The 27,716-nt window shown below is 38.1% G+C and overlaps 3 protein-coding genes across 3 annotated transcripts; 1 reads left to right on the top strand and 2 right to left on the bottom strand.

Annotated features, from left to right (window-relative positions):
* Positions 1 to 3,248, bottom strand: LOC126790007 (ATP sulfurylase 1, chloroplastic-like). Its single transcript, XM_050516129.1, has 5 exons — positions 2,582 to 3,248; positions 1,136 to 1,541; positions 740 to 1,000; positions 575 to 661; positions 1 to 442 (listed from the first exon to the last, which is right to left on the bottom strand). Exons 1-5 carry the CDS (start codon positions 3,085 to 3,087, stop codon positions 305 to 307), a joined length of 1,398 nt encoding a protein of 465 aa, XP_050372086.1. The 5' UTR covers positions 3,088 to 3,248; the 3' UTR covers positions 1 to 304.
* A 4,027-nt stretch (positions 3,249 to 7,275) lies between these two features.
* LOC126789991 (putative calcium-transporting ATPase 13, plasma membrane-type) lies at positions 7,276 to 11,134 on the bottom strand. Its single transcript, XM_050516114.1, has one exon. The coding sequence runs from the start codon at positions 10,773 to 10,775 to the stop codon at positions 7,770 to 7,772; it is 3,006 nt and encodes a 1,001-aa protein (XP_050372071.1). The 5' UTR covers positions 10,776 to 11,134; the 3' UTR covers positions 7,276 to 7,769.
* Positions 11,135 to 22,275: 11,141 nt separating this feature from the next.
* On the top strand, positions 22,276 to 25,372 carry LOC126790846 (uncharacterized). The gene is made up of 2 exons (XM_050517198.1): positions 22,276 to 22,330; positions 22,971 to 25,372. Exons 1-2 carry the CDS (start codon positions 22,276 to 22,278, stop codon positions 25,370 to 25,372), a joined length of 2,457 nt encoding a protein of 818 aa, XP_050373155.1.
* Positions 25,373 to 27,716: the final 2,344 nt, after the last annotated feature.

The raw sequence follows: 27,716 nt of genomic DNA, 5'->3' as shown, positions 1-27,716 counted from the left end.
TTGCAGAATTCACTTCTATTGAAGGCAATCACACTATGGTACAATGCGCCAATGCACAAATGCAGTGATGCAAGATGCAATTAGGGGCGCTAATTACAGATTTTGAGGCAAGTGGCCAATGTTTCTCTGCGCCAATGCCTAACAGGGCTTTATTGGAAATCTGGGCAGAGGACCTTAAGAAAGCTTGATCACAAAGAGACTAATTAGCTATCAAGGTGAATCATCATATCACACAGTGGAGACTAATTAGCTATCAAGGTTTCTCCCACAAGGAAGCAGAGTACAGTATGTTACATCAGCTCATCTAAGCAGGAACTGGTTCTGGGACTTTCCCCTTGTCTGCAGGAACCAAACTGTCGTAGTAGTCCACCAGGACTTTCCAGCCACCAGGGCACATGAATCCATCAGGAGGGCTCTCTTTGTTCCTTGCAAGGGTGCGCATCTGTAAATGTAGCTTCTATTTAGTAATAATGATCATGTACATATATAATCAACTTATTGACTAGCACAAATTTACACTGCAGGTTATGAGAATCGAATGACAAGGTTGGCAACAACAATAAAGAATACGCACCTTGGTGCCTGATATGAAAATGAAGTCCTGAGCCCTAGAAGGATCAAAAAATGCCATTTTCCCCTGAGTTTTATCATATGCAGCGACCTGCAAAGGAAATAGTTGATTATAATGAAGGATATCAATAATAAAGGCATGAAAGATTTAAGCAAAACATGTACATACCTTGAAAGGAAGGATGTTGAGGCGCTCTAGGCCAGGTGCCATGCTCAATACTTTCTTCCCATGGTCAGCATCATATAGATCCCTTTTCTCAATTGGATGGCCCATTCCAGCTGGGTCGCGACCAACAATGTAAAAGTTAGCACCAGCATTGATCCTAGCCTTTGCGTGCCACTGCACCTCAGTCGGACCAGCATAGTGCATTGGAGAGGGAAATATGGAAACCACAGTTGTCTCAGGATCAAGAACACCATCCTCAAGAACCTGAGTAATCATTAGATAATCAAGCATACTCAGTATTTATATGAGGTCAACGAGTTCTATATAATTTTGTCGATGGTGAACAGCTTTACAAGCAAGACGTTGAGGAAAATAAAAATTCTTGAATAAAGTGTATACCTTCTCGTGTTGCTTCATGCGCCAAGTAAGAGGCACATCATCTGCCTTTGTATAGCCTCCTAGTGGATGAAGCAACAGAATAGGGTTCTTGTAGCCCATATCAAGAAGCCGGCGACGTGTGTCAGTCATTAACAAAGCATGGCCATTGTGGACAGGGTTCCGCAGTTGAAATGCAAATACTGCATCAGCATTACGCTTAGTGAATTCATCGCGGAGTTCTGCAGGAGATAGTCGGAAGCGATCAAGGCCATCATTGTACTTGATGGGTTCCATGACCTCTAGGTCACCTCCAATCAGCCAGTTTCCAGCTTCGGTTATTGCTTCATCAACATAAGGCAAACCAGCAGCAGTAGTACCCCAAGTCCTTGCAGTGCGTTCTTCTTTATGGTGCTTATAGATCTCAATACTGACATAAACCAAGTTTGACTTACAGTATTAGAAAACATGGCAACTCATGATACAAAAGAAGCAAGGCATAAACCAGTCACCAGTGTATTTTCTTTTGTGCAAGAAAAAATCATACTCGCCAGTTCAAGTTTAGCTCCAACACAACCAGTAGAACATGTTCTTATATCTTCTTGAAACAATTATACTACATTTTTACAATGCATGTAATTCCCAACACAGACAAACCACCAAATGCTTTACAGTTTAAACCAGTGTCATAAGGTTACAAGAAATCAGGCCCATCGAAATTGAATATGAAATATAACGACAACACTTATCTTGAGGTCATTCATGTGTAATCAAAACTATAATTTAGCATCAATATTTAAAGATAATGTGCAGTGTTGACCAGAAAGGATCTAAGAAATCTGTTCATAAAACCTTTGATAAATCATTTTCATATAAAAGGACACGAGAATATTCCCGATGCGGTTCCAGGTATAAGATCTCACAAATATTTTTTAATAAAAAGAAGCAAATCGACACTCGCAAAGCAGAAAAAACAAACAATATCAATCAAAACTATAGGCATAACATGTCCTGATCTTCACATTATACCAAAAAAGAAAATTGCAAACACAAATCTCTTACTACACTTTTACCTAGTAGTTCTTTTCCTAGCATATATTCCAACTAAACCAATAATGTGATCCACAGTTAATGACTATAGTAAGCTGAATATTTACCACTAGTTAAAATCAACTCGTTCATATTACTTCTATCATTCTTTTTTCTACTGTCCACGTAAATCCAAAGCTTCAATTTTTGGGTACAAAGAAACCAAACACAAGATTATACCATATCTGAGTGCAAGTCAAGCACATGCTCCATGTGTTTCTTTGAAACACAACACACATTATATGAACTGTGGGGCCCACGTGGACTTATAACTTGAATGGGGACTTAAGTTAAAATTAGAATTAATAAAATTTACCTTCCACAGTTAAAAAAGAACAAAATTTCGCCAGCGGTAAAAAAAAAGAAGAGAAAAAGGCTTACTCTTTGAGAACGGCGATCAATTTACCGTCAGAATCAACGAGCGCGACTCTGGACGACTCGCCGATCCGGCGCTTCTGAGCGTCGTCGATGGCCAGAACAATCGGCACCGACATATTCACAAACGACCCGTCGTCGAGTCGGAGCGAATTGAAATGAAGTGTTTGGAGGAACTCGGATTCTCTCATGAACCCGGTTAGAGGACTCGACCAGCCTTCGCTGATCACGTGGACCCATTCGAGATCGATTCTCGACAACTTGATCGTCGGGAGCGTCGCCGCCTCCCTTTTCTTCTCCGCCTTTTCCGGCTCCTTTACGAAAAGCTCCACGAGTTTCCCGCCGTCGGGTTCGATCAAACCGCTGGAAATCCGGAGCCTTTGGCGGGTTTTGGGGGCGGAAACGGGTCGGAGCGAGAGCTTGAGGGCCGGGGCGAAATGGGTAGTTGTCTTTTTGAGGAGAGAGTGATGTGGGTAGGGGGTTTGGGAGATGAAGGAAGCCATGGACGCCATTGAAGGCTTTGGTTTTTGAGGTTTTGAAATGTTGGGGAGGTTTTTTAAAGTTTTGGGTATTAAGGAGAATTGTGGGGGATTATTATTATTAATAATGGAGTGTGATTAGGGAGAAAGGGAAAGCTTATCAAATAGAAGAATGGTGGTGCATTTTGAGTTGGAGAGCATGAATGGTTTTCATGGGTGAGGTCTTAATATATAGGGGGGTTTTGAGGGATGAACCTGGACAGTTTTGGGTTTTGGGTTAAGTTTCTTGGAAGTAATGGTTTTCCCTCCTTTTTTTTTCCTTTGTTTGGGGTAACTTTCATGGTGTCTTGTTAGGCACCAAGTATGGAAGACTATAAATTATTGCGTGAAGAATGTAATTCATTACTAGAAAATGGGAAATCATTTCTTCTTCGTTGAGTTCATGACGTAGATGAACAATTGTGATACGAGACATTATCAAACATTACATTCAAAAAGAAAATCAGAGTTTGAGGTGTAATATGCCATAATTTATAAATGAGCCAAATTATACTATAAAACTTATCACCCGCCTAAAAACCACATAGCAAGTCCGGTTCAACCAAAATGAACCTCATTAGCCTAGTCCATCAGGAACAATATACCTCTCCCTTAAACCACTCGATCTTATTAGCAATAGGAGGAATCAATAAAGGCAGCAAGTAAGAAACCCCAAATGGTAGAAACCAAGACTCAAAATGCCTCACACTGCATCACCTAACCGGCCAGGGAGATCTCCATAATAAGGGGAGAGAAAGATTGACTTGATCCCAGAATACCAAGAATCCAAGAGATGAACCATAAAAGAGTCGTAGCTGAATCTTAAGCAACACCACCATTTGTATTTCCGATGTCAAACCCTTGTTACCAGAGCCGGACTGGTGAGTAAAATGTGCATTTTGAGTGTGATTAACGATTTCTCATCATCATCGTGGAAATTATTGTTGAAATCAAATGGTTTTTTTTTTGGTTCTTGATACGTGTTATTGAAGTCATGGCACATGTTTGATATGCAAATCGACAAAACCGATTGGCACTATCAATGCCTCCCTTTTTGTCACTTGTTTATATTTTGATCTGATTTGTCACTTGTTTTAGTTTGCAAGTGTCATCCCTGATGCTAGTTTCCATTTTGAATTCAACATACAAAACAATTTAGTAGAGCCGATTTGACCCCGACTTTTAGAGCATGTGTAGAGCCTCCACCAAATCTTGCACATCCCCCATCTGAAGGCTACATTCATTTTTAACGTTTATTGTTCAAGTGTTAAACACAGACTTCTCTTTCTCTTTTCTTCCCATTTATTTCTTAATAGAACCACATTATGAATTCTTCCATTAGTTTTCTACTTCCTAGGACTGATCAGCGTGCCTCATCCGTTAAGTAAGAAACTAATATACTTCAAAGAAATTTGCTGTAGTTTTTTCTTCAAAAATGCATGCATGCATGCTAGAATTGTCTCTTATTCTATTGAAGCCTAAATCATATAAGTGATATATCAGGCGGTGTGTAAAGCCTTAATTTCAAGATCAATTTAATTAACAACGTAATAGTAATGAATGTACGCACTTATTAGCACACCTAAATGGACCATATATAGATCATATTCCACCAATATTAATCTTATTACTGTTAACCACGGGGTGTGCTTTAGTGGTTTCTGACCGCGGCAACTCTTTAATCAGGGCTTAAACGTGACATTGGTCAGGAGTCGATCGTTGGTGGAGGCATTACACACCTTTTATTTCTAAATGGACCACAATATGGGCATGAGTTAGGGCATTTAGAACATTACTGTGGCCAAGGCACCCGGTGTCCTGTCAGGGATTAGTCTCATGCCGGATGTATTACTTTCGGCCGTGGAGATACCCTGATGCCCGGTTTCTAAATTGGCTCATCCGTTTCGGTATGCAACGGTGTACCATCGTAGAACAGTGAGGGATTGCCTTTGGACCGCACATAGAAAATGTCTTGGAACTGGAAATCAAAAAAAAAAATCTTATTAGTGTTTGTTAAGATAATGAGCGTCATGCCAATCATAAAGGAACAAGTTGTTATGGCATGGAGTCTTTGCTCGATCATTATCAGAGGATAGCCAGCCATCGGAGTCTGGATACTTGCCTGTAATAATGAACAACAGTTGATTCCTTTGATTATAGTATAGAGCCGCCCCTGGCTCATCTGACAGGTATAAATGGATCTGATATTTGTAATTGTTCACGGAATTTGTAGGTGTAATTGATAATGTGCTATATGCCAAGACTTGATTATATTCAAACGTACATGAGCACGTACATAACAAGATTTGAATAAATACCGAGTGATGTTTCAGAAATTTCTCAAGTGGCATGGAGCGTTGTAATCTGACAAATCCTTAGTTGGATTGAAACTAGTACAGATCGATGTTTCACCAAGAGAAATTTAATACAGATGGAGTTTGGAAGAGACACTCACCCCTTAGTATGTTTTTAGAGATTTGTTTTAGTACTCTTTCTTCCAAGTTCCAATTAACCACAAATGTTTCTCATTACGAACTCATCTTTCATGGCTCTCTTATAATTCATCTGATAACTATGACAAGTTTATTTATTTATTAAAATAGAAAAGTTATTAATCTGATATAAACTAATTGAAATAAATCATGAAAAACCGATTTCCCTCTGTTATTCTAGAATTGAAACCTCATAATGATGGCCGATTCAAACTCATTGCCCAATATTATCAAAATCGCCTAGGCGGGCTAGGCAGGTTAGACAGGCGGCTAGACAGCCTAGACGGTGTTAGGCGGGTTGTTCTTTTCGGAAAAAAAGAAAAGACAACAAAAAAAAGAGCGAGACTTTCTGTTACAGTAGTTGTAAATTGAAGCCGTCAGCGGCACTACCTGTGCAACTCCTTCGTCAATGGTCTTCTCTTTCTGACCAGCAACCTTCCTTCTTGTGTTTCCTATCACCCAAACAAACTAAAGTTCAAGACTTGACCATCTTCTCTATCCCAAACTTCAACTGGGCATCTCCACTCTGATCCTTATTGGAGACCAAGCATGAAGATCTCTGGTTTCTCTGTTCCAATTGATTGCCTAGACTCAGTTTCCAGTTTCTGCAGTCAGGTACTTTGCTTGAGATTTTCAGCATTTTCTTTTCCTTGTTTAGCCAAATATGTAACCTTTTTCTCTATATAACTGTTAGCTGGTGAGTTTATGATATCCAGTTTTGCATATATGTCTGTTTTGATTGCAATGTAGAAATAAAGTCGTGTCTTTTTTATACAGAGCTATGATAAACAATCAGCCAAGTGTTGTTGTAACTCTTTCTAGGGTGTTTTGAGGTGATTAGCTGCCATGGATTGACATGAACTATGGAGGATGGGCTTGATTATTTGATTCCTGGCCTTGTTTAAGCTTCGTACACATTCAGATGTTTAAGTTTGCATCTCAAATCTATACTTCTGTCTGTAAGTATTTCCAGTACTTGTGGATATTATTGCATGTACACCTCCACATTAGAACTGTGGCCATTGAAGAAAAATTGTTATGTATCATCATAAATTTGTAATATCTGAGCTCGCTTTAGCAACTCTAGTGCCCTTTATGTCCACAGAGAGATCTACAGTAGGCTTGTGCTTCGTGCATACCATCGCTAGTCATTGCAATTGCATGGCCTTTCTGCCTCAAGCATTACACTAAGGAAACTTAGCAAAACGGGATGATCTAAATTTTAAAACTCACATGATTCCTCCAGTAATTACCACTAAATTGAAGCATGAAATGTATTCAAGATAACACAGGAGGGATTCTATATACACTCTTAAATGCAAGGAAATTAAAAAAGCCTATTCTTTTTTTGGATGGTGATCAATTTTCTTCAAGTAAAAGGGGGCTGGTTAGCCCGTATTATTGCTGATTAATATGCTTACAATCATAGCTTAGAACATCTCCAAGCATAAAAGGAATAGAATCACAAGTTTGTCCTACAGAATCAAAGGCCTCACTAGCTAGTCTGCCCGACTGCCCCAAACTCGGGAAGCGCACTTCACACACTTCTTAGCTATAAAAATTTTTGTTGCTGGAGTGTTAGCAACTTAGCATCAAGGTACACATAGTACCATGCCATCAACTGCAGGTAATCTCTTGTGCAGTTTGAGACTTTTTTCCTACCATAAAGTAGCATTTTTGTTTCGCCATAAGCCCCAAATAACCATAACAAGCTAGGAAGTTGATCCATATTGAAGTGGTCAGCCAAATCTTGTTGTAATCTTGCTGGGAAGTTGATCTATGGATAGAGAAAGTGTTATCACGGTCTTGTCTAGGGTGTTTTTCAGAGTGATTAGCTGTTATGGAAGATGGACTTCAATGTTGACTTATTTCGTTTTATGGGGCCATGGAACTATGGAGGATGAGCTTCATTATTAATTCCCAGGAGTCTGGTACCTCTTAATGCATGTTCACTTATGATGTTATGTATTCACTTGATTAAGTTTGCAGTTTCAGCTATCAAAAAGAATATAGAGCTATGCATTCTCAAATCTGTACTCTATAATGAATCTGAATACTTGCACCACCAATATTTAATATAGCCAAATCAAATACTTTAATTCTGATACATACCACATATCTTATTTACATATCTAGTTATCCACAGCTTATCTTAAAAAATGCATGATGTTTTCTCGGCAAAGTTTAACTTGAGTTCTTATATTTCTTTACATCCAGATAGCTGACAATAGGTTTCTGTGGAACAGGCAGACACTTAACAACACAACCAAGTGGCCAAGAGATGGCCGCGATTCCAAGACATATGCCCCATTGCCCCCAGTTCAACCTCTCTGTACCTGCATATTTATTCAGAAGTTCCACCATTACCAGTTGCAGAACAATTATTAATGCAATGATCCCCAAAAAGATCTTATTGGTGAGCAGTCCCTTGAAAATGTTCTTCTTTTCAAGCTTCCTTGCATTGAATTCATTGAAGACCTGGCAGAGCACAAATGTGTTAAAGATCAAGGTATCTTGTACCTTATCATCTACACCAAAGATTGTGTTTCCCCTGAATCGTAAAGTCAGTACTACTGCTATCTGGTACAATGCTTGAGGTAAAAGGTTCCTCCACATGATGTTGGTGATGAGAGGCTCCGTTCTGCTCACCGGTGGATTCTCCATGAGTTCTTTTGTGGGTTTGTCTGTCGCAAGGGCAAGAGCGCCGAGTGTGTCCATAATCAAGTTCACCCACAATAATTGAACTGCTGTTAGGGGAACCTCACCTGCTGAAGCTGCTGCTACAAAGTTGATTACAAGAGCTGCAACATTAACGGTGAGTTGGAATTGGATGAACTTTTGGATGTTATTGTACACACATCTTCCCCACCTTAAAACTTTGGCCACTGAGTCGAAATTGTCATCCATGATAACAATATCTGAGCTCTCCTTTGCAACTTCAGTGCCTTGCATCCCCATAGAGAGACCTACATCAGCTTCTTTCAATGCAGGAGCATCGTTTGTGCCGTCACCAGTCACTGCAACCACATGACCTTTCTGCTTCAAACATTTTACCATAAGAAGCTTATCAGAAGGAGATGACCTTGCCATGACACGTATGTTGTCTACTTTCTGCATTCTCTCTTCTGGTGTGTAGTTTCGGAATTGCTCTCCTTCAATCACAGCTTCACTGATTGTGTCCTCCCCAAGCTTGAGTATTCCACATTCTGTGGCTATCGATTTTGCAGTAAAAATGTTGTCCCCAGTGATCATTTTGATGTTTACTCCTGCATTTTGGCACTCCTCAATAGCTTTCTTCACTCCTGGCCGACATGGATTTTTAAGACCCAGAAGTCCCAATAGGGTCAAGCCGTAGTCTTTAAGCAAAGTCTTGTTTTCTGGAACCACTTGCTCTGGCGATACTTCTCTGTGTGCAATTGCAATGCATCGCAGGCTACTAGCTGCCATGCCTTGAATAATACGCTCAAGTTCTTGCTTCGCACCATCATCCATATCACTTATATCTCCAGAGGCGTTGTGGTATCTTGTGCACATTGCTAGTATCACCTCTGCTGCTCCTTTCCAATGTACTCGCATTGTGTTGTCTACCTTCCTCTTGATAACAACCCCACTCCTTTTCTTCTGTGAAGTGAAGACTTCAACACCTTCAATGTCACAATTTGTTCTCAGTGTATCCATGTCCATATGCAGCTCCGTGGATGCCCAGGAAAGAATAGCTTTTTCAGTAGGACTGCCTGAAAGTTCCAATCCAGATCCTGACATGTGTCTGGAAGCAAAACCGGTTGTGTTCATAGCAACCCCTTCTTGTATCAAGCAAAGAAGACTTGATGAAATTGATGAGTAGGCTTCTTCCATGGGGTTTTCACCTATCCAGAACTTGGCCACCTTCATCTGGTTCAATGTGAGAGTTCCTGTCTTGTCTGTGCAAATGGTGGTAGAAGAGCCCATAATCTCACATGCTGAGAGTTTTCTAACCATTGCTTTATCAGCCATCATTCTCTTCATAGCATAACAAAAAGTAATCGTCATGGCAACTGGTAAACCTTCTGGAATTGCAGCCACGACAATTGTAACTGCAGTTCCTACCATCCCAACCATGGCCATTATTATGTGACGCACTTTGGTTCTGCTCCCATTGAACTCCTTCTTGCCATGAATGTCCTTGGTTTTTCCAATGAAGTAGTATATCTTTGAGAGTACGAGATTTGACAAAGCTACAAGCAGACCAACTCTACCTATTGAGGAGGCAAGCCCATGGATGCGAGCTTGTAGAGGTGTTGGTTCACTTGTATCACTACTGATTTGGCTCATCATTTCGCCCCAAGCTGTGTTCATGCCGACTGAAGTGACAAGCATCTGACCACAGCCATCAACCACTTTGGTGCCAGAAAACAAGAAGGGGTTCTGGCGTTGGTTGATTTCGACATGATCACTCTCACCTGTCATGCTCGCCTCGTCTACTTCCAATGAATTTCCATCCAAGAGCAACCCATCAGCTGGAACTTGATCTCCAATCTTTAAGCAAATGACATCTCCAACCACAATTTCAAATACTGAAATCTGTTGTCTCATGCCATTTCTCACAGCTTCAGTTTGGAGATTGCTACCGACTTTTGACAGCTTGTCAAACTCGATGTGCTGCCTGTAATTGCTTATGGCAGACACTGAAATCACCAGAATGACTGCGAGAAATATGCTTCCACCATCACTCCAGCCTTCGTGTAATCCATGCTCTAGGATGCCAATAGCAAGAGAAAGTGCAGCACATGCCATAAGAATGATAATTGTGAGGTCTTGGCATGCTTCCCACACAAAATGGAAGAACTTTCTGGCTGCTGCTGTATCGTATCTATTCGAACCAAATGCTTCAACCCGGTGCTCAACATCTTCAGCATCACTGCAAACTCCAAGCTTTGCATCGATTTTGAGAGCTGATGTTACCCCTTCAACACCTCCTAACTCCTGGAGCCGATCAAGGCTTTTATGCTTCACAAGCTGAGTGAGGGTTTTTTGGTCTACTTTGAAACCGTTGTTGTCTGAGCATGATGGGAAAACTGGCAGGAAGGCTCGAGAACAGTAAATGGCAAAAAACGCTGAGCGCCATCTTCTTTTGTGTATGCTAAGAGGGACATCAAGACGCCTCAAACCTGCAGCCACAATGTTATCAGAAGAACAAGACATCTCAGTCATGTTTCCAGGATTGGGAGGAATTGATGGTGTCAGAAGAGAAAGCTATTGATGGTATCTACTACAATGCTGGACAGTAGTGATATTTATACCCTTTATCCTTGGAAGCCATTATCCCACGGTTTGTGGAAGAAATAGACAACCGTGTCATGGTTGTCTCTGTCAATCATTTCCTCATTGGTAAAATTCTCAACACTTTCCAATCATTTCAGAGATTCTATTTATCTGAAACTTCCCAACAAGATCATGCAGAGACATCGTAGGTTCCCTGTCACTGATTAGACGTGTTAGGACTCTAGTTAACAAAAGACATTGATATGCCGTCGTGTTTCTCCCTTGGCTTCTTTGCCTGGTTGACCATCTCACTAATTAAACAACCAAATCTCATCATCTTTTTGGATCTTCAGTTGGGTTGAAACAGCTACGTAGTTACTTTCTGCCTTTCTTCCCCTTTGGTCTTAACGTGAGTGTTGCACCTTTGGACTTTGTGGTCATCGGATCATCGATGAAAAAACTTAGGAGTTTCGGTCCCAGGATTCATGGAACAATACAAAAAGAACAGCATGCAGAGAATTGTATTACGCCAACCAAAGTGTGCAATACTTATACCAAGTGTTGAAAATAATATCCAACCTTTCCGAGTTGGTGTCTGTTCTGTTGTCCTGGATGGCTTGATGTCGACCATTGTCGATAGACCATTGCCCGAAACTTGTCAGCAAACGAGACTAAACCATGAAAGTGATGAGATCATGTAGGATTGTAGGGTGTATGTTTCCACTAGAACCTTCCACAAGTCGAAGACTTCATAAATACTAAAAAAATTCTTGAGTTGCTCTCAAAGATGATTATTGTTCAACCCATTTTAGGTTCGGTCACTCTCTTGACTGAAATCAGAGCTCGCCTTTAGCCGTATTAGCTTCGAGGGAATTTCACCTCAAGCTATACAATTCTTTCCTCGATCGGAATTCAAGAAATTTCTTAATTATGAACTCTAATATATTGTACCCCATGAGGACTTGTAGTTTCAAGTTTCTATTTACAACTTTGCATGAAAATGATGACATATATTACACTACTTGGCAGGCTAAACTGGCTTTCAGATATATCGACTTACATTTGGGAGAGGTGATTACAGGAGGAGACGCAAACACTAGACTCTAAATCAGAAACCCAATTCTTTCCTCCCTCGTCTTTGAACAGGGTAAATCTTCCTAAAAGTTTCTTAAATATGAATAGACCACCTTGTTGCTTCGATAAGGCTTAGACCTTAAGCCGAGAAGACTACTTTTCTGTGATTACCGTGTAGCCTTTCAAGCCTTGATTTTATTTCCTCAGAAAAATAATCAGTCCAAGACCAAACGAGAACAAACCTTGAGACCATGTAGTGATGTAGGTGTTGACCAAGAACTTCCACAAGTATAAGAGTTCATGTCTCTACTACCACAGTAGCACGTCCACCCGGATGAGCTTGTAAGAAAGCTTTTGAATTGCTCTCTAACCCAACCTAATTAGTTGGCAGAGACTAGATTCTGTAGAAATTGGTAGGAGATCATCTCACGTATTTTGCTAGCTACAAACACTGAAGGCTTACTTATCAATTAGTAGTTCCAATACTCTCAGAATCTAGATCCAGTAAACTGGAACGGGGTGAAAGATTATCTGATACCTAAATGAGTGTTTGAGACTTTGAGTTGTAATAAGTGGAGTTATGATTTATAGCTTACTTCGTTCATTACCTTTACCAATACCAAGTATTTATAGGTGAAAGTGAGTTGATACCTTGGTCAGTGCGCGCAGTGGTGTATAATTTTCACAAGTCACTCATAAATTGACGTCGAAGGTTTCCTACTCGGTACAGATTCAATCGAGCTGAGCAATTCCACCTTACCAACATTCACCTCAAGGCAGTGTTTGGCAACCAGGGTTGGATTGGAAGAAGATTATAAAACAGTTCAGAAGAAGTAAAAGGGATGTATACTGTAGAATCATGTCTCCTTTGATACACTACTGTTTTATGGAAGAGAATTGGGTGCAAGTATATTAGTTGTAAGTACATGTAATATTATAGCATGACTCATTCTCTATGAGCTATTCTAAAACAACCCAAGTGACATCAACATAAGAATAGATCCTAAGTAACTAGCAACCTGACATCAACATTAGGCTTAAAACTGAAGATTTTAAGCATTAGATCCAATTTATCCATGAACTATAGGACTATATAGAAGGAGGCAATGAGGCATCCTTGGTAAGCCTCACTAATCTTATGATTTCCATTGTTCAATTCTTCTTTGCGCTCTTGACCTCATTAACAAGTAACAACCACCATCCAAGTGATGAACTTCCTCATACCTTCTAATTTTTTTTTTAGGGGAATGAAATAACTTCATAAGTCATTCCACGACCACAAATATCAACTATAAGAGGTGACATGTCACATCATGATCTTGAGTTAGCACAATTTGATGTCAAAACTGCATTTTTTACATGGTGAATTTGAAATGAAGGACTTGGGAGAAGCTAAGAAAATTTTGGGCATGGAAATTGAAAGAGATAGATCAAAAGGCAAGGTTTGTTTGTCACAAAAACAATATTTGAAGAAGGTACTTCATCGGTTTGGCATGGATTATACACGCTAAATTAAGAAAGTAGGGAATGCGCAAAAACACGCTTATTTTACAAATTAAAATTTGAAAAAGTCCGAAACGAAAACGAATAAACACTAAAATAATAAACTAAAGCATAGTAACTCTCTCGTGTCTAATCTAACGATAATTGACACTAATACATCGAGTCTAGGACATCAATTTGAGTACTCTCAATGTTAGTGAAATCGAAAGAAAAAACAAGAGAGAGGATCTTCCTAACAGAGCTAGAATACTAAATGCAGACAATAGAACCGCATATCCTAAATTTTCTACAAATAACTTCAACTAGAACTGATGATCTTCTTTAAGGTTTAGGGTGGAGAAATAACATCCTAAAGGCTGGGTCTAAATTCATATTCTCCGTTACAGTTTGAAACCCTAAATCGAACAAGTGATGAAGCACCAAGCAAAGACGCAATGAAACAAATAGAGATACAATAAAGCACAAGTGAAGAAACTAGAAACCTATTCAAGCTAGATTCAAGCTATGTACTAATCTGCCTTTCATTCCAGGAAATTTTAGGACAGAACAAGCTTGATTCAAACACCTACATAATTGAACCTTGATATCGATCGAATCAGCATACTTCAACCTTGTCACCTTGATAGTGTAATTGACAGTAATTTTTACACTAGTACTCAAAGCAGACTCGCTAATACTTCATTGTAATATAACAACCATACAACTGTCTCAAGTAAATACCAAAAAATTTCCTCGAGGGAGGGAGAGCAAGAGCTATATACTGCAAAATTAAGTGCATTGGTTGATAAGACATTGAACCACGGAGGTCTTATTCCAATAGAATCAGAAGGGTGTGCCACTAATCTCATTCAGGCAAACAAACACCAAGATTTATCTCTGTGCAAACTCTTCACCCCTCGAAATCATTCGACCTGATTCTGTTAACAAATCTAACCTTCTCACCTCTTCTACCAAATCGACTACCAAGAAGAACTTGATTAACTGTGACTCCTTGTGGTTTCTTGTTCTCACAGCCTAAAAGAAATGATGCCTAGTGTTGAGAACTCAAGGATCTGTAAACAATTGTAACTCAAAAGCTATTGTGACCAGGACAGGGACAGTAAGAGAACTCAAGGCTTTTCTTAGAACTGAAAAATATCGACCTACTTCAAGGTATAAACTTAGAGACAGTAAGTTTTGAACTAAAAATATCAACCAACTTCAAGCCTTCAAGGTATAACTTAGAGTCAGTACTCGTAATGACGCATCTAAACCTATATCAAAGCATCCTAAAGGCTTTTCTTTTATGATCTGACTACCGATATGTAGTCATTATTAGCTGTAATCGGCAGACAAGAAACATATTCATGCTCACAGAGAGAGGCAGGGATTTAAAGGGGATGGAAACACACTATCTCTAGATACTATCCTATCCTCCAACTCCTGCTAAACACACACCAATGGACTGGTAGATCCAACTTAAATGAGTTTTCAAGCAACCAAATTAGTCATTACACCCTTTAGTGAAATTTTCTTTCAGCACTTACTCAAGCAACTTCAACTCTCCTCACAACCATGGAGATAAGTAGGCACATTAGTACTCCAAGTTGACTTCCTAGTAGTTCATAATACAAGCAATAGTCTCACTCAGCTATACAAACTTCAATATATCTCACTTTTGGAAATCATTTGACCTGATTCTTCACAGTCAAGCTGTTTGACAGAAGGGTCAGGGAAGTGTTGGTCGGGGGAGCCGCTAGTCCAACTTCTTGACTTACCTTCTAAGTTCTAACCTCTTCTATAAAGTTAATACCAAGAAGAATATGATTAAGCGCAACTCCTCATGGTTTCTTTTTGTCATAACCAAATGAAAAAAAACATGACTAATTTGAACTCAAGGATCTGAACGTATATAACATCTGCAAATTGAATACACAGTATCTGCAGTTAATTGAGAACTCAAATATCAAAGTTAGACAATAAGATAATTAGACACTCTTCTAGTACCCACCCCTGAAGTGAAACAGAAAGTCTATCCTCAGTGTTGATGCACATTCAATTCACTTCATCCCAAGCAAAATGGTATAGTCAAGTCTTGAGCACCCCCAAGAAGGAATGGAATTTGAAAAAGAAAGGCTCTGCGTATGGAACTAGCTTGGACTGGAGTGTCATCATCTTTCATAGTTTCGGACTATCGTTATATAATTGTAAGCTAGACTTCTCTATAATTGTTTCAGAAGTGCTATATGCCTATATATATCAGCTAGATGGAACAGTCACTTCCAATCTTCCAGTAGATGCAATGTCAATACAAATACAATATGGCTATCTGCCACCAAGTATGGACTTATGTTTTCTCCAACCAAAAACCTAAGAGGAGTTCTCTAAAATAGGTCGGGTCACTTCTCTGAGTTCTTTCTCGGCATATTTCTCGACCGAGATCCGATTCCGGCTTACTCATACCAGCTTTGAGGGAATTTCACCTCTGAGTTAGACCAATTCCTCGAGGGAATATCTTGAATAGATCGGATTCCTTCTCCTCCACCTTTTTTCTTAACTATAAAGACATTCTAATAGTGCATACTCTAATACCCCACTAGAACTTGTAGTTACAAGTTACAACTTCCTTTTTTGTATGGCATGCTAATTTTGCACTGCTTGGCATGCTACACTGGCTTCAAGAATAGCCCATATTATTCGAGAGGTTCACACACACTACTCTAAACCCAATATTAATCTTCCTCATCTTTGATCTTCCCCTTTTGATTTCTTACATTTTATTAAACCCTCTATCCATTATTGGTCTATAAGATCGACACCTCTTCAGCTCTTTCGCCCTCCAGAGGTTTGCTCCAACTCTGGGAGCCATTTCGCCCTCCTCTTAAACAGACTTCTAGGGATCGATCTTTGGCTCCAAAAACCGATTTTCTCCATTTTCTTTCGAAGAAATTATAATTCGTAAGACAAATTATAACATGCATGATACTAATATATTCATGTATCAGTCAAAAGAAACTCAATAGATAATGTCTGGCAGAGTGTAACAAAAGATCAGTGTCACCACCCAACTCGTGCATGTTTATTATGCTATCTTGGTCCCAAAACCAAACCCTTTTGTCATCTCCAAGATAAAAGAAAATCATAATATAAAGTGAAAGCTAATGACCCTTTTCAAGTTTCATGCGCTTTAGGGAAAATGATGTTACCAATCCCTTAAACTTTTGCTACCTCCATGATTGAGGCCTAGGCAAAAACCCAATATGCATGCTTTCACTTTGAAGTTCAATCCAATTAAGAAGAAGGGTGTTCATCCATAAAGGGTAATTTCTTTTCTTTTTGGTATGTCGTAATCACAATTTCGCTTTCAATTTGGTCATGCAAGTGCAATCAAACCTTTGGCCCCCGTCATATAATACAATTTTTTGTTTCTTCATTTTTCATGTTACAGTATACACCATTAATCAATTATTTGCCGATGTGCAATTGGTTTAGCACATGAATAATTCACGATACAAGTTTATAACATGAATACCAAACTGAAAATTCTAAGTAAGGAGTGAGGTAAGATGTACTAAATTACAAAATAAAAAAGATAACGTTAATAAACAAAGCGATATGAGATAAAATGATGTAGACAACATATACAAGTTAAATAAGACAACGAAACAAATTCCAACTATTTTCATCGACAAACAAAACATTCAACATAGACCATTGTGAATGGAGTCTCTTTCATTTCTTCTAACTATTTTCGTATGTAGTCATGATCAAAGTTACCTTTAAGTCATATCAAAACGGTCAAAAATATACGACTCTGGCCCATCACACTGTACGGAAAATCCAAAGGACACTGAAGATGCTATTGTGGCGTCCAAGAAGACACCTAGAAGACAAAGTTCAATTTTTCTTTCTATTCCATTTTTTTCTTTTTAATCCATAATTTTTATAAACAAAAAAAACCCTGTCGGAGTTTCTGTCCAGAACATTAACCTGGTGCTTTTAGTTGTATGTTTTTCCAGAAAAGTGATATTTAGGGCATGGGAGGGTGATGGTTAAAGCTCAAAGTAGTTTGTATTTGGCAGGCTTTGCTATCTTTTGGTTGGGACGGTGAACGTTTTTGGTGCATTTTATGCCGACAACTATGTGTGCGTCTTTGTTAACAAAGTTGCAAAGCTGAAGACTCAATTGAGATAGTGAGGGTGCCATTGAAATGAGACATGCCAACAGTTCATTAGGCTTTGTTTAGCACAAATTGGACAAAGAACAATGAAACATGCAGTGTAGTTGGAATTTAAGTAGCCAGTGCTTAGTGTTCTCTTTATTGTTACAGGCTCTTAAGGAGCTTAGCTGTTAACAGTAAACGTACTGGTCATGATGCTTGTAGGCTCTTCTTACTTATCTTTTCAGCATATAATGTAACACGTCTTGTGTCCTTTGTTTCTAACGATACAATTATTTTATTTTATTTTATTTTTTAAATATGTAACATGAAACATAAGAAAATTTTTAGTAACATGCAGGGATTCTTAGTTAAGATTAAATAAATGTAATATTTTGGATTAATCTCTGAATTGAATGTGATCCGGCGGTAGTGATTCATTTTCTTGCCAATGAAAGTTGAGATTATTGATCTAAGCAACATTTAAATGTCGAGACTTGGCTTACAGTAGTTTGAATCGTTGTAATACATATAATCTTGAAAATTCAAACAGCTTTTCAAAAATAAATTACCACCCTCAAAGGCTCAAACTTTAAGTTTTGCAGTAAACTCAGATGCTCTATATACTTTGAGATTTCAGTACTTTTACTTTATCTTTCCTTCTTCATCTATGCTTTGATTTCTCAATTTTAACTTCCTGAAAGGCAAAGGTACCATGTCATAATTACAATAGTCCAACAAATCATTAGGATTCTTAGGCATTATTTTCCCAGATTCTTGTTGGTCAGGTACTTCGTCCAGCTCCCGATCCATTTAGATTCTTTGAGGCTTTGGGCTAGCAAGCAACACTATCTTATTATTAGAACAGAATCTTTGAGTGCTTTGCTATGTAATGTGGACAAACCCAATGAAGAGCTTTTAGGTTGGAGCTAGCCCTCAATCAAATCCTCCACAAGCTAAGCCTTACAGTCTTACACTACATTATTATGAAGCTGTGGATTATGAACTTTATAATGTAAAGTGTCTGTAATTTTACTCCCCACCACCAACAGTAACAAATTTGAACTTTTCTTTTCTCATCTTGATCTCGTGCTCTGAAGAATTTTACTCGTCAATATTGGACAAATCTGGTTGGGACCTTCGAGGAATGTGCAGTTGAAATGGCACATCTCAAAGGTTAAATCTTTGGGGGATGAAATAGCACTTTCATTTCACCAAATTCAAGGAGATGAGAGACATAGCCGCTAATATGTTTAATTTGTGACAGCTCCTGCAGTTTTTGTTGCTGTTTTGGAAGATAATCTGACACTACCCAATTGCCATTTTCATGTATCATCACTTGGCCAACCCTAGCTTTCTCTTAAAATACGCAAAGGGAAAGTTTTATATCTGCAACCATGAAAGTTCAGAAACTTGGTTTTGAGAAAGATGAAATCTTTAAGCCAAGGCCTCCAGTATAGTTTGTTTCTTTTGAGAAGAAGAAGAAAGAAGAAGAAATAGTTTGTTTCTTTTGACAGCTCTCTAGCTCTGCCTCTTTCTCTGCTGCGCCTACTAACTCCAATATGTAATCTACTAATAAAACGTCTTCTACCTAGCTCTTTGTTTTGTGCGCAAGTCTGATCCAGGTCTAAAGTTCGATCACATTTGGCGGTTTGCTCCGGCCGGCCAAATGTAGGATGTAAACCTGGCATTCATGTTCCCTGCTAACCACCCGGATAAAATCCGTCCATTTCCGTCCCGTTAAATTTTCGTTCAGATGGGTTAGCAAATCGTTAACAATCCGCTAATTAGTTTGTTAAATCATATTAGTATGCTTCGTTAGTAAAGTTTGTAATATATATGTTTATTTCTTAAGAGTTGGCATCAAAGGAAGATATGACGCACTGGCAAATGAGCTGAAGATAGAATTGAGCCAAGAAACCCTAGCTCTAGATTGGGATGAGGGACAGCGCCTAAATTATGAAAATGCACTTTTTGATTATAACCAATTTTCATATAATTAGATGTTGAGTGACTGGTAACCTTTTTAAAGTGATCGACTACTATAAAATGCCTGTGTTGCAAGAAAATTCTTGAATAATATAAAGCACTGGAGCATGAAATTTTTAAAAGGATACGAAAATCTTAAAGGATCGAAAAATATGAATGCTTGGTGCTGGGCATTATGTCATTGTTAAGGTAGCTTGCTTGTTTCATAGTTTATGTTGATGTCAGAATACACTCGTATTTTATTCCTGGAACCATACTTAGTAAAGTCTGAAGTCTGAACCATCTCCCTCCCAACTTTCCCAATAAACAATCGGCTAACAAAAAGAAGTGGCTTGTATATATATATGCATGTATTATCTATATGAAGAAATTTCTTTTTGAAGATTTTTGGCCATTTCGGGTCTGAAATTAAATTTGATAAGGGAGGATCCCAAGCTTTTCCACAATTGTTCAATTCATAATCTGGTACGTGAAGGATGGAAATCCATACAAAAGAAAGAAGAAAATAAATTGTGGTCTAAATATAAACATATGAGGTCACTTATATTGATAATGCATGTATTCTAAAGATGTAAAATCAACGGATAACTACATTTTAACTGTAGATTTAATACAATATGTATTGCCTAAAGATGATTTTCTTTCTCCCGATCTCCTGTAAGATTATATGAGGACTTATATTTTGATCTTCACAAGGGATCGTGTTAAAGAAAGCTTTCTCAGGACAATCAAAAATAGATTAAATCTTGCTCAAATCAACATTTGCGCAATGCCACAATCAAAACCAGGGCGTTAGAACTTCACCTTAGAAAGGTTGTATTTATTTATTCTTTTCTGACAAGCGTGAGAACTTGATCGATCATAATTAATTACCTAAATGACTAGATTATATATTAACCTGTTAATCAATAGAGAAATTATTTTGCTCCTAAGCCATAACTATCATCGAGTAAACTTAAACATCTAAACTCTAAACTACGTAGTTCTCTTTCCTCATCCTATAATCTCTATAGATGATAGAGATTTAAGAGAGAAACCATCATTGATCATATGGACCACAGGGTCACACTCAAATGATGAAAGCTATGAAGAAGCGCACAAATCTTTGCATGGTGGATATGCTGCTAGCTGCGCGCAGATGCACACTAAAGTAAAAGGCTTGTGGTGGTAGGGGTTTGCAGTGGGTCTCATATATAAACTTTAAGCATACATATATACTCCACCCCCTCCCCTTTGGCCTTTATAATTCTAATCTTTCACACTTTGAATGACAATGTCCCCAAACCAAAGCACCCAACAATATTTGAGAGAATTGAGATGGAGAGAGGGTTTGGAAATGGAGCAGTGCTTGCAAAACTATGCTAACCTTGAGTCATGTGTTCTCTATAATGTTCTATATGTCAAGTTTGAGACCCACCACACGCACTCTCCGCCTCCCTAATTGGCCATAGTAACCCAAAAAACACTCACTTGGGAAACTAACTCTTACGTCCTCTTCATCGACCACTTCTCTTCTTTCCCATTCTTCCAATATCAAATATCCCTATTTCTTGTCCTCAACCACAACACAAAACACACCACATTGTGAATGGTGATGAATATGCCTGTTTATAACACTTTGTCACATACCCTTCTTCTACTTCCCATTCTTTATGGCCCCAAAAACACAAATACAAAACTTGCCCATGTACCCTATGTCTCTTTTTTTTTTTACCATGAAAAAATGGGGGGAAATTCCAATACCTCCCAAAAAACAAAACTTGCCCATGCTCCTCTTCAACAAACCCATCTCATCTCTTTTAAGAATGTCTTAGTGGGAGCACTGATTCACTGCATTTATAGTATTGTGGGCTATGTGAGCATGCAACCAAAACAGTCCAATAAAAATCATAAAAATCATGAGTCATGATTCAGATTCAGTAAGTTTTTATTACAATAATCCAAGGCATGTAGTCAGATGACTTCATCACTTTAAGTTGTTTGATCTCATGTGCTGGTTTTTTTTGCTGTTACATGCATACATGACCACAAATTTTAGATAGTGTACGTAAAAATTTACATGATCCTCAAGCACTCTCGTTGTCTTGTGTTTTTATGGCCACTAGATGAGCCAACATCATGTTTGATTTTAAGATTACTTCCAAAGAACGGGAAATATATTCCCTGTATTAACGTAGTGAATTGCCGCTAATTCACTTAATTAGCTACTTGTAAGTATTTTAAGTGGGTTAGTGTTAACTTGAACACAAGAACTACAGTGATTCATCTCTTTCTCTTGTAGTAGATTACTCCATTTGAATATACTAGGTGTAAGCGAATAGCCTTTTGTTCTACAAGTAGAAGTATTGGGATCCCCTTTTTAAGTGAGATGAGGATTCTCTTTTATATCTAAAAGAACCTATTTCTTTTACATATTCTTCAATGTGAGACAACATCTTCAGGACTTCTTTGTAGAACCATCTTGGTGAGCCTAGAAATGTGACTTCCCGATAATGTCTTGCCGACTTTTGATTATCGTTGGAAATCTTGTATGACGAAGTACGTATGCTATGAATGCATAATTGAGTCTAATAGTAACTTGTATATCCGCCTAAAGAGAGATACTTATGTTTGGTGGCATGTCATACTAGCTCTATACTAGATCAACACCTTGTATTCAGTGGCGGATCCACGTTTGGGCAAGCTTAGGCAGCTGCCTATACTGGGATTTGCTGCTGGCCTTAGATTAGGAGTTATTTTGGACAAATGCACGGTGAAAATGGCAGATTCTGGCATCTTGCAGCAGCTAATCCACCCAACTGTTTCTTCCCCTTATTTCAGCCCAAAACGACGTCGTTTTGGCTTTAAATGATTAATGAATTCACTGCCTAAAAACGACGTCGTTTGCTCACATATTTCTTTGCTAAAACACACGGCTTCACAGATCTAATATCCTTCTCAGTTCTCAGCCTCTCATACTCCAATTGGTTCATTCCCAGACCCCAATTCAGCAATTCCCAAAATCAAAAAATTTTTTGAGTCTTCTCAAATCTCAACTTTGATCACTTGATTCACTCCCAAAGGCTGAATCTCCCAACGCAAGTAAGTGTTTAAGTGAATCTATTCATATGATCATCACTCATCACTCATCAGATAATATCATTATATCAATCATTTTTTTTCATTTTTTTTTCTAATTCGTTGGTTAATAGTTCTAAGTTCTTTAAAGGTTTGATTATGTTGTAACATTGTTGCTTGAGAATTGAGATTGAATGTTTTATAGTGATTATCTGTTCAAAGCTTTGATTGAATTGCAGTGAATAATGAATAGACATAATATTGATTATTGAACTTTTGAAAGTTGATCCAACTGATTGTAAAACATAGGTGATAGGTCAACTTAGAGTTTGATGTTTGCAGAATTAGATTTATTAAGAAATTGATTCAATTGTTAATTACAGTGCTAGAGAAATACTTTCAAAAACTACCACAAACAAAGGAACTTTCAAATCCTTCATCATCGAAGAAGAGGAAGGCCAATGTTGATAGTGAAAGTTCAAAGAGAACAGAACTTGAAGAAGTGTTGGAAAATCTTCCTTCAGACCCTGCACGTCGAAAGCGTATTTTGGATTATGATCCAAATATTCGTGATCAAGTTAGACGAAGTTATCTGCTCAAGGGTCCTTGTCAACCTCGAAACCATAAGTTTCCCCAAAGAGAAATAAATGGAACTAAACGGAAGTTTAACTCTTCCTGGTTTGATGATCATTTGGAGTGGCTAGAGTACAGCATAGAGAAAGATGCTTTATTTTGTCTGTGTTGTTATCTTTTTAAACCAGAACATGGTGATCAAGGAGGCGGCGATACATTTACTGCTAAAGGTTACAACAATTGGAAGAATAAAAAAGGGCTTAAAGATCATGTTGGAACTACCGGTAGTGTTCATAATCAAGCTCTATTGAATTGCCATGCTCTAATGAATCAGAAGCAGCATCTTGAATCAGTTATTAGTCGTCAAGTGGAAACCTCTAAGCAGGACTATTATACTCTTTTGAATGCTTCAATTAATTGTGTTCGTTTCTTGTTGCGACAAGGTCTTGTTTTCCGTGGCCATGATGAATCAGAATCCTCAAACAACAAAGGAAACTTTCTAGAACTTCTAGAATTTCTTGCTGAACACAATGACAATGTGAAAGCTGTCGCCTTTGAAAATGCTCGAGGAAATCTACAGTTGAAATCACCTGCTATACAAAAAGATATCATAAATGCAGCTTCTGTTGAAACTCTTAATACAATCATGTTTGACATGGGTGATGCACCATTTTCTATTCTTGTTGATGAAGCACGAGATCATGCAGTAAAAGAGCAGATGGCAGTTGTTCTTCGATATGTAGATAATAAAGGTGAAGTAATTGAAAGGTTTGTCGGCATCGAACATGTGAAAAGTACTGATGCACGGTCCTTGAAACTTGCAATAGATGAGCTATTTTCCAGAAATAGGTTGAGCATATCAAATCTTCGAGGACAAGGCTATGATGGGGCTAGTAATATGCGAGGTGAGTTCAATGGTCTTAAGGCACTTATTTTGAAAGAAAATAATTGTGCATTTTATGTTCATTGTTTTGCACATCAACTTCAACTTGCTCTTGTTGCTCTAGCTAAAAACCATGTTGCAGTTGCTTCATTTTTTTTCTTAGTCAGTAGAGTGATTAACCTTGTTGGAGCATCATGTAAACGTCGTGATCTTCTTCGAGAGCAACAACAAAATGAACTGTTAAAAGCTCTTCAAAATGATGAGCTTCAAAGTGGAAGAGGACAGAATCAAGAAACTACTCTTAAACGTCCGGGTGATACACGTTGGGGGTCACATTATGGTACATTACTGAGCATTATTTCTATGTTTTCTTCCACAGTTAAGGTGATTCAAATGATTATGGAAGATGGGACACATGATGATCAAAGAGGGGAATGTAATCTGTTGCTAGCACAAATGCAATCATTTAATTTTATATTTTGTTTGTTTTTAATGAGACAAGTGTTGGGTGTGACGAATGAGTTATCACAAGCATTACAAAGAAATGATCAAGATATTGTCAATGCTATGGATTTAGTTAAGGCAAGCAAGCAACAACTACAAACTATGAGGGAGGAAGAATGTGAATGGGATAATTTCCTTGACAAGGTCTACTGTTTCTGTAACAAGCATGGTGTCAAGATTCCCAATATGGATGATCTTTTTGTTGCTCAAGGGAAATCACAACGTAGGGCTGAAAAGTTGACAGTCATTCATCATTATCGAGTGGATATCTTTTATTCTGTGATCGATAGACAACTTTCAGACTTGAATGATCGTTTTAATGAGGTAAACTCTGAGCTTCTAATTTGTGTTTCAAGTTTAAGTCCAGATGATTCATTTTCTACTTTTGACAAGCAAAAGTTATTTCGTCTTGCTCAATTTTATCCAAGAGATTTTTCTGAAAGAGATGTATTATCACTTGAAGACAAGCTTCATATTTACATTACTGATATGCGATCCAGAAATGATTTTTGTCAACTGAAAGGAATCAATAGTCTTGCAAAAAAATTGGTGGAGACTAGAAAGCACATAACACATGCATCAGTCTACAAGCTTCTAACTTTGGCTTTAGTTCTACCAGTTGCAACAGCTTCAGTGGAAAGAGTATTCTCAGTTATGAACATTGTGAAGAATCCACTTCGTAATAGAATGGGAAATCAGTGGTTGAACGATAGTTTGCTTGTTTATATTGAGAAAGATATGTTCAATAGTGTTAGTAATGATGCTATTATGCAGCGTTTCCAAAATATGAAATCGCGCCGTGGACGATTACCGTTTCATTGTTGATTGAAGGTTGTATTGTATTTTTGTTTTAATTGAAATGGATTATATTTTCAAGTAACAAGTAAATTTTGCCTTGGCTGGTAAAATTTTCTGGATCCGCCACTGCTTGTATTAAGTTTTTCTTTTTAATTAGTTTTGTTATGAATTATGCAATTTAGTAAGTTATACAGTAATGACCCATTCAGATATGATTCTTTAGATAGAGTTGTTGCACAAGCTATTCAATCCAGCAACACCTCTAAACACGTATAATTTGATTGTTGATAGGCTATGATACTTTACAACGTAATCATAAAAATCTTGTCGTCCAGTTTAGATAAAAATTTTGAGCATTATGAACCAAAAGCTACTATCCTTTTCTTCTTTTAAGAAAAAAGATGATCTAATGAGCTAAATTCATGGGGAATGTGTGGTTTTGTTTGAAATAGTATATTTACCTAGAATATTCTAGCTAAAAATATGTTCATGAACGTAATAAGCTATTAATCGATTTTATCATAAATCTTTGTCTTAGATGTATATATTGTGGTTGTCTCTACACGTCACTTAAATATGTAATTAAACACTCCATATTGCATGTTTATATCCTAGCATAATCAAACTAATCATTAATCGCAGACGTACAAACCTAAATAATCTAAAATTTATTAAATATGAAATATATAATACCTCATTAGAGTTGAGACTCGAAAATTAGAAATGAGACTTCCATGCCAGTTCGCTAGACCAACGTTACTACCAAAGTATCTGAATTAGTGAATTACTTCAAAACTTTACATACTGATATTGTTTTGGTTGAGGTGACTCAGGTGAGTTCATAAGCCAATCTGAGTTGTTGGGGATTGGGTGTCAACGAGTAATGATAATCTCCAAAACGAGTCATGATAATCAATGATGGATGCCATGGGAGCAAATCAGAACCATTCAAAATAAAATGAGTAGACGTGGCGGGACCAAATTCCATCCAAGTCCAGGAAAGCCATCATAGACAATCACTACTCCTCTCAGTTACTTGTTTTTGTCCTATCTGGTAATTTGCCCCACAAATCCAACACGACCGCATGAAACCGTACTTGAATCCCATCTTCACTCATCACATCATCTCATCATTTTAACGTTGAAACCATTGCGTTGCCTTGCCTTTGGCAAAACTCTCCCTCCTACTTCTTCATTCTTTTTATTTATTAATTATTATTATTATTATTATTATTATTACTATTACTACAAGAGAATTCAAGTAACTATTGTTTATTCTGATTTTTAGTATCTCATAATTGAAAATTATTGTATTGTTAACTCAAATTTTTATTTCAGCCTAATTTTAATTTATTACATCAATTAACACCGTTTGTGATTTCATTTCCCACCAATTTTTAAGGGCATTTTCGTGACTTCATTTTTTGTTATCTTTCATTTTCCTCTAATTTCAATTTCAATTTTTTTTAAACTAAGTTAATTATTTCACATCTTTTAACGTAGTGATTACCAGATGGGTGATTGATCACACGGTTAGCTATTAGTGAGTGTTAGTTTGACACGAGAAGTATAGTGGTTCACCTCCCTCTCTTGGGGTAGGCTACGTCCACTTGAATCCACTAGTATTGGCAAATAGTCTTAAGTTATACATGTAGTGATCCCCCCTCTAAGTGGGATGATGAGTCCCTTTTATAGGTGAGGAAACCCCTCTCATTTACATATTCTTCAATGTGGGACAAGTGCCCCTCTAGGCTTACTATGGAGTCATCTTGATGAGGTCGGAAAGGTGACTTCCCGGTGGTGTCTTGGTGAGTTCCGACTATCATTGGAAAGCTTGTATGACGAGGTACGCTATGAATATCATGGTTAAGCCACATAGTGATTTGTAGATCCGCCTAGAGAGTGATGTTTATGCTCGGTGGCATGCCATACTAGCTCTGTGCTAGTAGGGGTGCCAACATGTCCCCCCGCAGTCCCTAAGTAAGAGGAACTTCTTGCTTGGGGAGTTTATCAATCAACATGTCACCGAGCATAAGTGTCCGGGCGGTGGCATACCCCTACCAGTCCCCGAACTCCTTAAGCAAGAAGAGACTCTCAAACCTGCAAAACAAAGATAAAAGCATATGTGCACGAAGTATGTCTGTTGTTATGGATAGCATAACAATGTATGGGCGCGATGTGTGTTTGACACATGATGATGCGTGTGTATGTATGGTCCCGAATATGATATAGTACGCGAGTGTGCGTAAGTCCCCGAAACCCCTAGTCAACGAGGCGGTTTCGAGTGATATGGCTTATGTGTGCGGTGTGCTTAGGCGAAGTAGTCTTGCGTGATGGCGCTTTTGGACTAATATGGCCGCTACGGGTGAGT

Source organism: Argentina anserina, chromosome 4, assembly GCF_933775445.1.
Source record: "Argentina anserina chromosome 4, drPotAnse1.1, whole genome shotgun sequence".
In the NCBI taxonomy this organism is placed as follows: Eukaryota; Viridiplantae; Streptophyta; class Magnoliopsida; order Rosales; family Rosaceae; genus Argentina; species Argentina anserina.
This window is presented reverse-complemented; position numbering and strand designations above follow the sequence as displayed.

Excerpts from the sequence above, each read along its gene's own strand:
- LOC126789991 (XM_050516114.1), bottom strand. The coding sequence starts at position 10,775 with ATGACTGAGATGTCTTGTTCTTCTGATAACATTGTGGCTGCAGGTTTG.
- LOC126790007 (XM_050516129.1), bottom strand. The coding sequence starts at position 3,087 with ATGGCGTCCATGGCTTCCTTCATCTCCCAAACCCCCTACCCACATCAC. Across the intron at positions 1,542-2,581 it reads TTGATCGCCGTTCTCAAAGA|TATTGAGATCTATAAGCACC; the intron begins GTAAGCCTTTTT and ends GGTTTATGTCAG. Across the intron at positions 443-574 it reads TTTTCATATCAGGCACCAAG|ATGCGCACCCTTGCAAGGAA; the intron begins GTGCGTATTCTT and ends CTACATTTACAG.
- LOC126790846 (XM_050517198.1), top strand. The coding sequence starts at position 22,276 with ATGCACGGTGAAAATGGCAGATTCTGGCATCTTGCAGCAGCTAATCCA. Across the intron at positions 22,331-22,970 it reads AGCAGCTAATCCACCCAACT|TGCTAGAGAAATACTTTCAA; the intron begins GTTTCTTCCCCT and ends TGTTAATTACAG.